This window comes from Amphiura filiformis, chromosome 2 (genome assembly GCF_039555335.1).
Source record: "Amphiura filiformis chromosome 2, Afil_fr2py, whole genome shotgun sequence".
Lineage (NCBI taxonomy): Eukaryota > Metazoa > Echinodermata > Ophiuroidea > Amphilepidida > Amphiuridae > Amphiura > Amphiura filiformis.
In genome coordinates this window covers 85,841,260-85,857,062 of record NC_092629.1, presented here as the reverse complement: position 1 = coordinate 85,857,062, position 15,803 = coordinate 85,841,260, and the positions used below count along the sequence as shown (strand labels likewise).

General features: G+C 38.7%; 1 protein-coding gene across 1 annotated transcript in view; it reads right to left on the bottom strand.

The window, feature by feature from the left end:
• Window positions 1-59: 59 nt before the first annotated feature.
• LOC140146744 (scavenger receptor cysteine-rich domain-containing protein DMBT1-like) overlaps window positions 60-15,803 on the bottom strand; it is a 28,465-nt gene continuing 12,721 nt past the window's right edge. Inside the window, exons 5-14 of the mRNA XM_072168618.1 lie at window positions 13,372-13,545; window positions 12,152-12,354; window positions 10,490-10,601; window positions 8,243-8,379; window positions 6,743-6,944; window positions 5,058-5,393; window positions 4,482-4,820; window positions 2,971-3,306; window positions 2,216-2,548; window positions 60-985 (exon numbers count right to left, since the gene is read on the bottom strand). Of these exons, the coding sequence (XP_072024719.1) occupies window positions 327-985; window positions 2,216-2,548; window positions 2,971-3,306; window positions 4,482-4,820; window positions 5,058-5,393; window positions 6,743-6,944; window positions 8,243-8,379; window positions 10,490-10,601; window positions 12,152-12,354; window positions 13,372-13,545 (2,831 nt within the window). The 3' untranslated portion in view covers window positions 60-326. The remainder of the gene's footprint in view (window positions 986-2,215; window positions 2,549-2,970; window positions 3,307-4,481; window positions 4,821-5,057; window positions 5,394-6,742; window positions 6,945-8,242; window positions 8,380-10,489; window positions 10,602-12,151; window positions 12,355-13,371; window positions 13,546-15,803) is intronic.

Here is a 15,803-nt window from a genome sequence, read left to right as displayed (position 1 = left end):
CAAGGACTTTTTTCCTTGATTGTAGGTGCTGTAGTTTTGTCAAATTGTCTTTGCTTTGCCTTAGTTGTTCGGCTCAAAATTAAAAGGGGATATATCTGGCAGTAAAAGCTAAAATTTTATGGCAAAGAAATACTAATCTATTTTGTATAAAAATGTTAGAATATGGTTTTAACCTGACATCTCTTTTCCCATCTAAAACGACGGAAATTTCATAATCGACATTCGAAGCCCCCTCCCAAACGAAAACAGTTTCGCTTATTATTGTTTCATCGATCATTCGGCTTGTTCCCTAATAAACATCATAGTAACAGATAAAAAGTCAATAATTATTTCTCATGTTCTGTTTTTTCTTTTGTGGTTGGGGATGACTCTGGCACAAGATAATCATCAATATCTTGATATATATCAACGCTTTGTTCGTCATCAATTCCGTAATTATTCTCAGCCGCTGATGAACCATTAAAGTCGGGGGTCGCTCGTCTTGGACATGGTGACGGTGGAGGTGGGTACTCTGGGGGCTCGCCTATAGGAGAGGAGCACGGAGAAGAATAAGGCGGTGGTTCTGGGGGAAGAGAGCTTTTCTTGTAATCCAACATTGTCTCATAATCATCTCGACAAAAATTACCAGGGGCAACAGCACCACCTGCTGCAAACAAATGCGATTCATATGGGCTGTTTGCTGAACTTCCTGCGGGGAGGGAACCCGCTACGACGGAGCCTTCCGATCGCCGAAATGATGGCGCTGCGTACGTATTTGGTATGCTGGGTTGCCTGCCTCGTAGACGACGCATTTGTATCGCTGCTCGTTCCAATTCCTCGTCATTGGAACGAAGTGTATTATTGGAACGGTGGTCATTGTCGTATGGTCTGTCGTTGTTTCGGCATCGATAACAAATGACTGCAAGGGCTAGTACCATCAACATGAGTAGGAAGAAAATAGCGGCAGCGATGATGAATTCAAAACTGGTAAACGACAACGAGTTATCTAAATGATAGAAAATTTGGAAAAATAATCAAAAGTGGTCGGATTTAGAAATGGTGAGATAAACTACTTTTTATATAATTACATACTATTTTTCAGAAAACGAATTTGGAGAAAACCTTCTGTTAATAAAATACTATGCTGAGCCACCAGCCTGGGAGGCTCACGCTCCAGTAATTTCAGATGATTGAGCTCAGTAATACATCAAAGAATGTCTTACAATTCATGAAAACAAATAGATAATCTGCTTATCGGATTCAAAGCTTAGAGGGAAGGTCTTGCTGCTCAGCGAGTGTTTGTAATTATCAGAAGGTTTTCTCCAAATTCATTCTCTAATGGGCCACATTAATTCACGGATACTTTAAAGCATTTTTCTTATAAAATATCGTAACGTATAAGTAAATCCTTTAATTAGCGAAGTGTTTCCCTTAAGTAGAATTCAGTGTGTGGGTCGAGATGTTTTGACTCATCTTGAACAGCGTTTTTACAGCTTCACCAGATATCAGCCGTTTATATGTCTTATATAAGCGGTATCATTGGCGTAGATCCTGGGGGATGGTGGGGGAGGGGGGTAAATCTCCCCGATAGTTTGCCAGGGGGTGGTCCTCATATTAACCTCATATTTGGCAATGTTAGCTCCAAAAGTGCAAATTTGTGCGAACTTATTATACATTTGTACCATCAGTTTAGCTTTAATATTGCAACAATTTTCGCCCGATTCTCGCGCATTTGTACCATAAACTTATTCTGTCACAAAAAGGTGGTGGGTTCACTATCATTTTCCTAACCCCATCCCCCCATGTCAAAAAGAAATCTACCCCACTGAGCGGTACTATATTGTATCAAACACATGATGCCTAGGTTTGTGCTATTAATCAAATTACTCATTAGTTGAAATGGCAACATTCCGTGGTTACCAACATTTAACATAATTTACCGATAATTTGTACAACGGCGTTACAGATCAAACTATATACTTTTTTTCTGAATCATCATAATGAGGGGATGAATACATTGATATGGTTTTTAAAATTGGACCCCATCATAATCGGCAATGTTGGGTTTCAAATGGCGAAAAGTCAAGTATTAATCGTCTTCTTATGTTTAATATAGAAAACCCAGACTAATATAAAGAGAATTGCTCCTAAAAGGGGTGGGGGTGTGGTGGCGATGGGGGGGGGGGGTGTTACAAAATGCAAGTGTTTGATGTTGTGAATGTCACTTGTATATTACCTGGTCCAATACAAACAACCCCAGCATCGTCAGCATGAGTACATCCCCCTACGTTCCCTTCCGCATGCTGACAGTCTCCTAAATCTGACTCATGGCCCGTACAATCGATATTGCTGAGATGAATCCTTCCAACACCTTCTCCGTAATAGGCGAAGTTCCTAGTAGCAATAGCCCCTTGGTAGCCAAGTTGACGACAGACAACGCTAGCGGCATTAAGGTCAAAGGTTCTTCCACAGACAGTGCCCCATGATCCAAGATGGTAGACCTCTACTCGACCTTCTTTTGTATTGTATACATTGCTAAGGCTGGCGAGACGTACATTCAGATGGCCATCTAAAAAAAGGGATATTAAGTGTTCATTAGTTCATATCGTCACACGTCATATTGTGCGCAAATGGAGGGGGGAGGGGACACTGCTCCCACTTTTGTCAATCAGTTGGGGGAAATTGGAAAAGCACCCAGTCGGGGGAAATACACCTATTAAGGGGATATTTATTCATGGGGCTACCACGTGGACGAGGGGGATTCAATAGCTATACGGCCTGCGCACCCTATTTGTTTCGAATTGATCTTTTCGGTAAATCCCATAAGCTTTTGCGAGTACACCTGAGATGCCGTCATTTGACGTCAGTACGCGTCAGGCCGTCTAGCGAACATCGTTACTATGCATTGCAAGTCGATGTGACGTCAAATGACGACATCTCATGTGTACTCGCGAAGGCTTATGGGATTTACCGAAAAGGCAATTGACTTACCTGATGTAGTGACACGACACGTGACTCCAGCATCCCGAGCATGCGTACAATAAGATGGCACATCATACCATCCAGGATGTGGACATCTAATAACCTGTAACTCATCGCCTGTGCATTCCAAACCACCCAATAGTACTACACCACCGCCTTGTCCAAAGAATGCATTGTCCTGTACATTCATTGCACCTGTGTAGCCCATCTGGCGGCACACGACTTGTGCGTCTGCGATGTTCCACCCAGAGTCACAAATAGTACCCCATACTCCGTCGTGGAATACTTCTACTCTGCCTTCGTTGGATGAAAATCCTCCGACTAGACGGACGCTGCTTGATTGGGCTAGACGGAAATGAGAAACACGGAAATAGATATAAATTAGTTGCATTCAAGCAGGCACCAAAACCTCACTTGTGTACCATTGTAAACGGCAAAGCATCTTTATTGTTTTATATCAACTCCTCAACAAAAGTTTAGAAAGTTTCTTCAAGTGTTCATATCGAGTTGCATATCAATAGATAGCTACTTTATTCCTCTTTACAATAAAACCACATTTGAAACAATCACCCTTTTCATGCCTGAGTACGTCTTGTGAATGTAGAGAGGTCTCATACCGAATGTGCCAAATTGACCATTATTCTGTGCAACACGCTGCATGCAATCCCATATCTCCACAATCTGGGACCTAATACAATCCTCCAAGCTGACAATGCTTGCCCCTACAGAGCCAGAGAGCTACCTACAGAATATGGGAGTAGAGAGAATGGAATAGCCTGCCATCGTCCCAGACCTCAACACGATTGAACACTTGTGAGACCAGCTTGGTCGTGCTGTACGTGCCCGAGTGGCCAATGCAACCACATGGAATGACCTGGGACGAATCTTGGTTGAGGAATGGAATGCCATTCCACAGCAACGTATGGCCAGGTAGATGAGCAGCATGAGGATGAGGTTCCTGGCTGTTATGGCTGCCTATGGTTTTTCCACCCGCTATTGAGGTTAGTGATTAGTGTTGTTTGAGCACAGAATAAAGGTCAATTTGGCACATGCTGTTTGAGACCCCACTACATTCATAAGACGTGTACTCAGCCGTGATTGTGCCAAGTGTGATGTCATTGTAAAGAGGAATAACGAGCTATCCATTGCTATCAAACACGATATGAACATGCCACAAACAATCTGCGATATAGAAGCTTGAAAAAACTTTCCAAACTTTGGTCACAAGGTTAATTTGCAAGGATAAAACTCAAGGCTATTAACTCGGAAACTGGGTTTCACCAATAGTATCCTTTTTAAAACATCTAATATATTTTGATTCTTTAGGTAATAAAATTTCCCCAAAGTTAATGACACTGATTGTTATCCACTCCACGGATGATTAACTGTTACATACACACCCAATGACGTTAGTTAGTCAGAATCTGCCAATGGCAGCGTCCATAGCTGATACAACCACAACCACATACACTATACACTTCTCTTCTGATACTGGCATTATAGTGACATCTAGGACTCACCTGCGGTACCACATACAACACCAGCGTCCTGCTCATGATCACAATACGCATCAGTTCCAATATCAGCAGGGCAATCCTGTAAAGCAGCTTCATTCCCTACACACCTCACGTTGTCTATGATAATATCACCAGTGCCTTGTCCGAATGATGACCCACCATCTGCCCGTATGGCATTGCCCATCCCGAGCTGATGGCACAAGACGGTGGCGTCCATGAGATCCCAGGAATGCGCGCAGATAGTGCCCCATCGACCTGAGATGTAAATCTCGACACGACCTTCTTGTGGTGTTGAACCGCCTACTAGTCTCACATTCTCCATTGATGTTCGAGTTTGAGGAGCTGTATTTTAAAGACATAGTCACAAAATGTGTAAAAATTACAAAGTGGTCCCAGTCTTGACAAAAATTATAAATATTACACGAGCCCAAAAATAAACCTTGCGAAAATGTTGAATGTAATGTGGCCAACAAGCTAAATATCGACCACATTTATCAAAGTGCAAGTAATAGATCTGAATCTGAATCTGATAGTTGTTCAGGACAACCCCCTTACAATATGTAAGACCCGAGCACTTACAGGGTTCACAAACTACGCCTGCGTCTTCCCTATGCGTGCAATCATGTATTCCCCATCCGTTATGATTACAATCAGCCAATGCAGCCTCGGTCCCATCACAGATGACGTCATCAAGCCATACGTCTCCAGAGCCATGACCAAACAATGAATCAGACTCAACCCGTACTGCTCCGGGGTATCCTAACTGTCTGCAAACCACGTTAGCTTCATTTTCGTCCCAACCGTCGTCACAGATGCTTCCCCACTTTCCTTCGTGGAAAATTTCCACCCGTCCCTCTGTACGCACAGCACCCCCGACAAGACGAAGGCCGTGCAGAGGTGGGATTGGTCGGGCGGCTAGATTTAATACAAATAATTAGAAGCAAAATGTTAAACAATTTGAAGCAGGTGTAAATTCATCATTAAGGTTGGTCTGAACCCTGGAAATAAGGAAACTTTCGGGCCTCATAACTTCTAAATTGTTGGTCCAAAGTATATAAAAGTATACATATTTAGAATGGCAAAGACTTGATAAGTTCATCTGTGAGGTCAAATTTGGGCCAAAATGGCACTTTTATTTGGCCCAAAAATAACAGTTTTTGGCCCACTTCTTTTCGTGCATCGTAACAAAAAAATTCTTAGGCCAAAAATTTTTTTTTTATTAATTTTTAAAAACAAGATCAAAATATCTAGGACCCGTTTTTTCATTTTTTTGAATTTCGACCAACTTTGAGAAATTTGCGCCAAAAATGGTCAAAAAATGCAGATTTTTCAAAAAAATCATAAAAATCCTGATTTTCGCCCAAATTTCAAATATTTTTGGTGAAATTGGTCAAAAAAAAAAAAAATAAAAAAACTGGTCCTAGATATTTTGATCTAGTTTTTAAAAATAATAATAAAAACAAATTTGGCCCAAGAATTTTTTGGTTACGATGCACGAAAAAGAAGTGGGCCAAAAACCATTATTTTTGGGATTTTGGGCAAAAAGTGCCATTTTGGCCCAAATTTGACCTCACAGATGAACTTATCAAGTCTTTGCCATTCTAAAAATGTATACTTTTATATACTATAGACCAACAATTTAGAAGTTATGAGGCCCGAAAGTTTCCATAATTCCAGGGTTCAGACCAACCTTAAGCGAATACTACAGCAGTCATTTGGTATCCAAGGGATCTTGTGAGTTTGCGTGTAAAACATAGTCTTGTCCAAGACTCTCACCTATACTAAAGCCAGCCGATCACCACGGCCGAGTGCATTATTATACCACAGATCCAGGATCTGTTCATTTCTTAAATCACATACCACCTAGGAACTCATCGCTTACAGTTGGTTTTTGTGGAATATCAATTTTAAACGACTCATTTTCTCAACATTTTCTCTCGTTGCCCTCATAATATTAGCTTGCCAATGATATGATGTTGTCCGATCAATATGCCCTTTAAACAGCGAATACCGATTCATCCATACCGTATCTTTACCTAACTTCATTAACTTTGACCACGCCAATCGCTAAAGAATCTGTCACCAGTAACTTGTGCAATCACCGCGCAGTAACATACAGTATGAGGCTTCACCGGTGGTTTCGGGTAGATAGGGGCTACAATCTAGACTACTCAAAGCCAAGTAGGATAAATATATAGCAGTTTTTTGATCTACTGTAGAGACATTAAATAGACAATCCTTTATTTGAAGTGCAGCAGGCTCACCTGGAAAGTCGCAAATAACACCGGAGTCTTCCGCATGCCCACAGTCGTGGTTCTTCCATCCCAAACTTTTACAAGACATCAACGTGTTCTCTGTCCCCGTGCATTGAAGTTCATCTAATAGAACTGGACCAGTACCAGCACCGAAGAAAGCTTCTCCTTCGACTGTAATAGCAGGACCATAACCTAATTGGCGGCATACAACCTGCGCATGCGTGTGAATAAAGAAAGACGAATGCAACAAAGTTTACGGTTTTTGAGTATGAAAATGTTGTTCTATCGCGTTAAAAATTACAGGTATATCTCGACAATTTGGTGTATCGATTCGATCGATTCACAATACGATGCGCCTCCAGCGATTACTGAGGAGAGGCCAAAACACAAACTGAATCATGGAAAAATGTCGACATCCAAAGTCCGCGTAATACGAATACAACACATGAACTAAATTTACTTAACCGCCATTGTCACATTACAAGATTAGATGGGGCGTCACGTGGGGCAGGATTAGATAAAGGCATACTAACCTGGGTATGAGATATTAGGAATTATTTCTTAGCCTCTCAACCACAGGGTTGGTGGGCTACAATAGCTATTCAAGACACAGTGTATGTAAGAGATAAACTGTGCATATGAGATATCGGTTCAAGTGGGGAAATAGTTCACTCCGTGAACAAAAACCGGAAGTTTCTGGTCTTATTGAACCGTAGTAGCCGGAGTGGCGGGAAAGGTCCTCTAATTTTGTACAAGGTCAAGACCTCTAGCTATAAGGATTCAGAAAATGTATAGTTTGATCTGTCTAGGATTTTTCGTTCTTGAGTTATTATCAAAAAAGTCAAAGGTCACATTTTTAGCTCTATGGGGGTCGAAAATATCAGAGTGTTCCGATTTTGACAAGAGGTATCAAAATGTTTGTTTTGATATAACAAATCAAACAAAGATAGGATTGCACAATCTAGGTTGTTTCGTTACTTCCTCATAAATAGGTCAATGTCAATTATAGGTCTCACGTACTTGACCTCTTCCTAATACAAATAAATAATTATACATGTGGAGATCTTAAACAACTATTTGGGCTAACAGAAATATTGATGACATCATAATAGTACTTTTTATAGCTCCGTGCGATATTTGCAAAATAGGCGAAACATTTTATGATGGCATGACATGAAACTAATATCCACCAATAAAATGCCAGGAATATTTTATCTGGTTATACAATGATCAATATAATACGTGATGTGATCAAGCAAAATCAGTCGGAAGTCGGAAATATTGATTTTGAGATATAGTCAAACAAAGGAAATAATTTCTTCTCTTTCCTATTGTTTTGGAACCCTTTCAACAGTACTGCTCATATCTTTTGAACAATTTGTCCAATTGCAATGGGGTTTTCTGTGCAATATGTGCCTTTGCAGCTGTTTCATACATCAAAGTAGAAAAATGAAAAATGAATATGCCTGAATTCAGACTGATTTTGCTTGATCACACCTCATATCACACCTGTCCTTCTTCTATGCCCCATCCGTCATCACATATCGTCCCCCATTCACCTTCATACAAAACCTCCACTCTGCCTTCAAATACAGACGACCCACCGACAAGTCTGATAGCAGACCCGGAAGAAGAGTCGGTCGTATCTGTTGACGGAAATGATAGGAGCTATTAAAACAAATTAAAGTTGTACAAAGCTGGGACAATAGGTTTTTATCGGTATTGAAAGTATATCTCAAAAGTTCAATTAGATTGGGATTAAATTTTTTTAAACGCTTAGACTACTCCAGCAGACACGGTTTCGCCACATTTTGAAAAAGGCGCGCAATTGTCCGAAACGTTTAAATGTTGGGTCATACAAACTGTTTATATCAAGGACAGATGTTTTCACAAAACATCCGCAAGACGCAAGTAATGATATTTCAATGTTTACAAAACATAAATTAAAAAACAATGTTTATCTCAATGTTTTACAGTATTATTTTGTCATATTTTGATACGAAATGTTTGGAAACGTATGATCTATACCGTACCCAACATCTTAAAGTATTAAAAAAACAAATGACAACTTTTGAAAATATTGTTTTCATAACGTTTTAAAAACATTATTGCGTTTGTTGGGCAATCTATTATGTATCTTTCATAAAATACTTGCTTGATTGCTTGCTTTTATTTACTCTTCCAATATCTGGCATTCATCCGCCCTTTTCCAAGACAATCTAAATGCATGTTAGAACTGAGAAAAGCAACAGAGGGCGCAATTACGTGCTCAGATTATGTCATACCATAAAATTCCGTCTACAAGCATATATATGCCTCTAAACGAGGTTTTTTTGACACAAGAGACAAGAGGCACACACTCTCAACAAAAACGTTATTTGGAGTTTGAACAACTATATTACTGATAAAGGCGGCTGTACAAACATGTATATTTGTAAGACCAATCTATTGCAATGTTTTTGAGAAGGGTATTGGCCTTTCATATCTTTCGTTAAAAAAACCCTCGTTTAGAGGCATATATGCTTCTAGACGGAATTCTACGGTATCAAGCTAACGCTTGCCGATTGAGTAATCTATCCAACACAACCAACAGTTTTTGCATAACATGATGCAGTCATGTCTACAGTAGAATTCACTACGACCTTTGCAGGACTTAAACCTCATTAAAAGCTATTAAACCAAGATAACACTCATTGAAAACAGCTCAACTGATTAAATCAGATCTTCTCTGGTTGTGCACATGTGTCTGTTTTTACGTTTCAGTTGGGTAACCGATTATAAAGGAAACGCAAGGTGACAATGGTATGTTGGCCTTTGTTCACGAAATGAGACAATGGTCTGCTTATTGTTAACCAGCATTCTTGAAAATGAGCAACATAATGATTGTTGACTTAACACGGTTTGGAAATAATTTCTTCATATTTTTTGGTGTTATCTGTCGCTTACATATCCTTCATAAAACACAAAAGTGCGAATACTTCCAAACACCTAAATTAGCTAAAAAGTTAGGACATGTTACAAAACTATATTTTCTAGAATTTCATAGAATACTTTGAATGCAGCTTGTACCGTTTTTTTTTTGTGGCATCCTTCAGAAGTGAGCTGTCCGTTACCAATATTTTCGGTCAAATCTCCATTCAATTAACACGGGGGAGTTGGCTAGCTATGAGCTAGCTATGCCTTGCCCTCACTCATATTTTACCAAAGTGCGACTATTTCTGAACATCTAACCTAGCTGTAATTTTAGGTCATGTTAGAGAAATATATTTGCTAGAAGTTTGGAGAATACTTTAAATATTGGCCGGTTATTTTTCACACAGTGATGTTAACTAGGCAAATGCCTATACTTCTAAACATACACTATTTGTAAAGGTCGCGCGTCAATGGTGAGAGCACTGTGTATTGTGTATAGGAAAACGGACAGTAACTGCAGTATGAAACATGATAAATACTAAAGATTTATATGTATCTTTTATTCATTTTTACCGAGGACCCACTGAAATGGTATTCTTATTGAGTATGACATCCGAAGCTATCAATATGTTTATTCCGTGTTTTGTGATCACATAATATTCTCTAGACACTTTAGATGTCACTTGGCAGGATTAGTGTTTTGTACGTCGGCACGGTACGTGAACATCAAACGTGAATTTGACGTCAGTCAAGACTGCCGTTTGGTTAATGTTACCGCGTGACATCACGCGTTCAGGTGCCGAATCTATGTACAAATAACTAATCCTGGCAACTGTTTCCCACCTTCTTCACGTTGACAAATAACGCCGGCATCCTCGGCATGCTGGCAATTATGAACTCCCCATGGATTTCTGTTACATGTTGTCAGACCTGATTCCGTTCCGCTACATTCGACCTTGAAATTATTTTAAAAGCAAGTATTACGAGGTTAATTAGAACAAATATTCATAATCTAAAGAATATGCGCGAACCTTACGTACGAGTGTTTACAAAACAGTGGACCTAACGAATTGTATAACAACTAAAAGTTGTGTAAAAGTTGGATTGTTTTAACCCGTATTTTAGTTATACTTAACATACTGAAATTTAGCTATAAAAGTCTGGACCCTCCAATCAAGTGTTAAAGTGTTTGAACGATTATGACCGGGATTGTGGATACGCTTATTGATGCGTGGCCGATCAGACCATGGAAGAAAGAGATAAGAAGGAACCACAACGACTTCGATCGGCCAAGTTTTAATCCGCTTATCCATTGACGCATGAAAAGAAAAGCTATCAATGGTACTTACTTTCATGTATGATCCATTTACCGCGATCGATGCTTGGCGAAATCATTACTGGAAAAAAAACTATAACAAACCCATCCAAGAACAAACAAACGCTACCCAGAAGTAAGATTATGGAATTTCACTGATACTCTGAACATGTATAGTAGCTTTGTTTTGGGATCTACAGTCAAACTGTTTTCTTGATCGTGTTGTGTAGAAAATGTCCTTTAACACATCGAAAAGGTAATCAAAATCGGCCGTTTATTTGCTGAGTTTCATCTTTAGCAAATAAGGTAAGATTTTGGTGACTTTTTCGATGAAAAATAGATGCAAAATGTTCTTAAATAATGCACAATGTTCCGGTTGAGTCCGGTACATGAAACATGTTTAATTTAATAGTTTATATGTGTATAATCGTAACTAGCTAACTCGTTTCAGTGCCAAAGACTGCCAACTCTGAGAAAAAAGTCATCAAAGTTCGGGAAAATTGGGCGAAATGGAAGAAAAAGATGTAGGCCATCAATGACCGATGATCACGTAACCAGAGAAAATCCTATAGAGTGCTTGCACGGAAGGTCATTAGTTCAAATCATCCTTCAGACACGCTCCAGAAGACATGCAAATACATAGAGTACAATACCAATCACCTATTTAACGCGGGGTATTGATCAAAGTAAATCCTCATGAATAACAATGTCAATTAAATGTCGGTAAAGGGAGTGGACAAAGTGAATGTGTTCGTTGTGGTTCCTTCTTATCTCTTTCTTCCATGATCAGACATAGTTAAAACATGAATATTGATGAACCAACAAACGTCCGACAGGAAATGGCACCAATTTGTACACTTACGAGGGGAAGTACAACTTATTTAGCTCAGCTCTATAATGACACTTTACAATAAAAAAGTAATGTAGAGAAAAGTGCAAAAATGCTCGTCATTTTTCACAATAATTTGGACAAATTAACAAATGACATAACACATGTAAGCAAATGAATCTAGTACAAATTGTGCATGCGTCGAAAATCAAATGTGGTGGCATCCAAACCAAAAATATGCTAATTACAAAGTTCAATGAATCAGGATACGATCCTTCCGACAATTCAATGTCATCAGTTGTTTATCACATGTGACCTTTGTTAAATGTTGAATTCTGTCCAGAATGATGAACTTCATTACCTGATCTAGTAGTATAGGGCCACTACTTTCTCCAAAAAATGCACTAGTCGGTGCTCCCACAGCTTTATCAAAACCTAATTGTCGGCACGCTACCGAGGCTTCATTAAGATCCCATCCGTCATCACAAACAGAGCCCCATATACCATTATAAAGAACCTCAACTCGACCTTCAAACTCGTTTAATCCACCGACAAGTCTGATTCCTGGAAAACACAATTAATGTATAATAAGAATATTTTGCCACCAGGTTGACCGTCGCAAATATATATTAAAGGAGGCAAGCATGGGATTCGAATCCAGGACGGTACATTTACATTTACATTTACATTTACATGATAAAAAGACTTTGTTGAGATTATGCAAAATCCTGTTAGAAAAATGCTCATAAGGTTCCACTGCCTTAACAGAATATACCAAGTGTTCCCTCCGTTTTAAACCAAATCGACGGTAATAACTTTTTTTTAGTGAACTGTCAACATTTGATAACAAACTACCTTAGGCAAAACTCACTTTGTGGGTACTAAATACCCCACAAGGTCATTAATGTAACTCATTGACCCATCTGTGTCATACAGTAAAGATTCGCCCCCCCCCCCACTGGCTACGCCACTATGGCCACGTCAGTACCTCTGAGTCAGGAGGGAATTCAAGTTGTGATCAATTCTGTTAAGGCAGTGGCACCTAATGTTATGGTAAAATACTGCCAGTATCTTATCAACAAAATACCTTATAAGCATATTATTAAACGTACTATAAAACAGATATCGTGTAAAAAAACAACCAGCTGTCAAAATTGACCGGTAAACAGATAGCATAGCGTGTTTAACATTTTGTTGTGCACCTGGTCCAAACAAGACAAATTTGAAAAATATTTTAAACAACTTGGTTAAAAGTTGCCTAACTTTAAGAATAATCCATTGATAAAGGAGTATTTTCCTTGAATACGGACATTTTTACATTCATTTCTATCGTAATAGTTAAACGTCCTGTTCAGTCGTTGTAATCAAAATCTCGGATTTTGACAAAACAACAGCACCTAAAGTTTTGATTTTTACACAGTATGGTAGTTACTAAAGTACATTAGAATTATGCAAAAACAGAAGTTTGAAGAATATTACGGCCGGTTTTCACGTGAATCTTTGTTTACCGATGATATCCACTGGCCAAGTGGTCCGTCACATTGAAACAGTCTCTCACCCGCATTTGAAACAGTCTCTTACCTGCATTTGAACAAGCTATTGCAACATCTTCAGAATGCAAACAGTCATGTATGCCCCATCCACTGCTGGCACATGCTTCTAGAGTCGATTCTGTTCCAACGCAGACAACGTTGTCTAAGAAAATAGGACCGATGCCTTCACCATATTGATTGACAGATGTCACTTGATTAAGTGCTGTGATGGATTGAAAGATTGAAAGATGTCTCCAGTTACATTTCTCTTTCGATTCCGACCAATTATTTTTACAGCTTTGGTCTCTTTATTATTTAATATGTCCCTGAGATGACTTGCATGTTTTAGTTAGTCATAGAACCAGGGGTAATATCCCAGCACATACAAAACGTTTTTGACATCATTCGCAAAAGGTTATAAAAGGTTGTTAGAAAACGTTTAAATGTCGGGTTATATAAAGGTTACATTAATGGTATAAAACGTTTTCATAATATTAAATAACACTTGTTGGTAATCTACTGCACAGCAAATACAAATGTTTTACAGAAAACATTTAAATGTCGGGCTATATAAAGGGTATATATAAAAACGTTTTAATAACATTCCAAAAACATTTTTGAAAACTTATATATAACCCGACATTTAAATGTTATTAAAACGTTTTGTAAAAAATATTTTAAGAACATTTCTGTGTTTGCTGGGTGCAAATATTTTAACATAATGTTATTTAAGTGTTGACAAAATATTTGGCCAAAAATGTTTGCAAAAATAGTTTACAATGACATTTCGAAAACATTTTAAAAATATTGTTGTAGTGTGTTTTCATACAAAACGTTTTAAACGATTTCATGACCTTTATATAACCCGACATATTAATGTTATTAAAACGTTTTTACCTAAACCGAAACCCAAAATATAACTTATTTAACACGTTTTTGTGTTTGCTGGGATGTCACCTAAAGCACCTTGCTCAGGAGGATGAGAGTTCATAGGGGTAATGCTGGGTGAGTGGTTACAAACAATGCTGGACTGAATTAAGTAGATACTACTAACGCATGTGTGTTCGTCAACTATAGTTTTAGTCTCCTCCGCTTTCGTGGCACGCCAGTATCATTCAATCCCCGGGATTCCATCACACTGACGGCAAAGGAGAATACTTGATGGACAGACGGTATAGATGAATCCAATTTCACGCATTCCTACACCTCAATGGCAGCCATATTTGGGTCCCTGTCGGCTCCATCTCACCTATGTGAAATGAAATGATGCGGCCTTGGAGGGTATTTTAAACTGCATTCTATCACCCGTGTTACACGAAGACAAAAGAATGATGACAGTTTACAACACAAAAGAATCTAACATCGAATTTTAAGCGGCTTGAATCCACCCAATTCTGCGGGGACCCAGTCAATGGCCGACCAAATCCTGACCATATAGTTATATCCAGCATTATAATACCTCATACTGCAGTTACTGTCAGTTTTCCTATACACAATACACAGTGCTCTCACCATTGACGCGTGACCCCTACAAATGATGTATGTTGGGAGAATGGACACTTGCCTAGTTAACGTCACTGTGTGAAAAATAACCAGCCAATATTTTATTTATTCTCCAAAACTTCTAGCAAATATATTTCTCTAACATGACCTAAAATTACAGCTAGGTTAGATGTTCAGAAATAAAATATGAGTGAGGGCAAGGCATAGCTAGCCAACTCCCCGTGTTATTTGAATGGAGATTTGACCGAAAATATTGGTATCGGACCGCTCACTTCTGAAGGATGCCACAAAAAACCGGTAAAAGCTACATTTAAATTATTCTAAATAGGTTCTAGAAAATAAAGTTTTGTAACATGTCCTAAATTTTTAGCTAATTTAGGTGTTTGGAGAGGGTCGTACTTTTGTGTTTTAGGAAGGACATGTAAACGACAGATAACACCAAAAATATGAAGAAATTATTTCGAAACCGTGTTAAGTCAAAAATCATTATGTTGCTCATTTTCAAGAATGCTGGTTTACAAAAAGCACGACATTGTCTGATTTCGTGAACAAAGCCACACATAACATTGTTTCCTTTCGTTTCCTTTATAATCGGTTACCCAACTGAAGCTATGAATACCAGCTTTATTGCGATATCGCACATGAAAACAGTCACTTGTGCACAACCAGAGAAGATCCGATTTAATCAGTTGAGCTGTTTCAATGAGTGTTATCTTGGTTTAATAGCTTTTAATGGGGTTAAGTCCTGCAAAGGTCGAGATGAATTCTACTGTAGACATGACTGCATCATGTCAAGAATCACCATCATATTCCATTAATGTACTACAAAATACAGTAAACCAAAAAATTAAGGTACCAGTTATGTTCCCCTCCTGTATATCCTAAACAAAGACATATATGTCATAATTGGAACCAGCAGCCAATAGCTGCATCTTTTAGCTCGAATTTAAGACCTCATTCGTTGAAATTGTTCAAGAA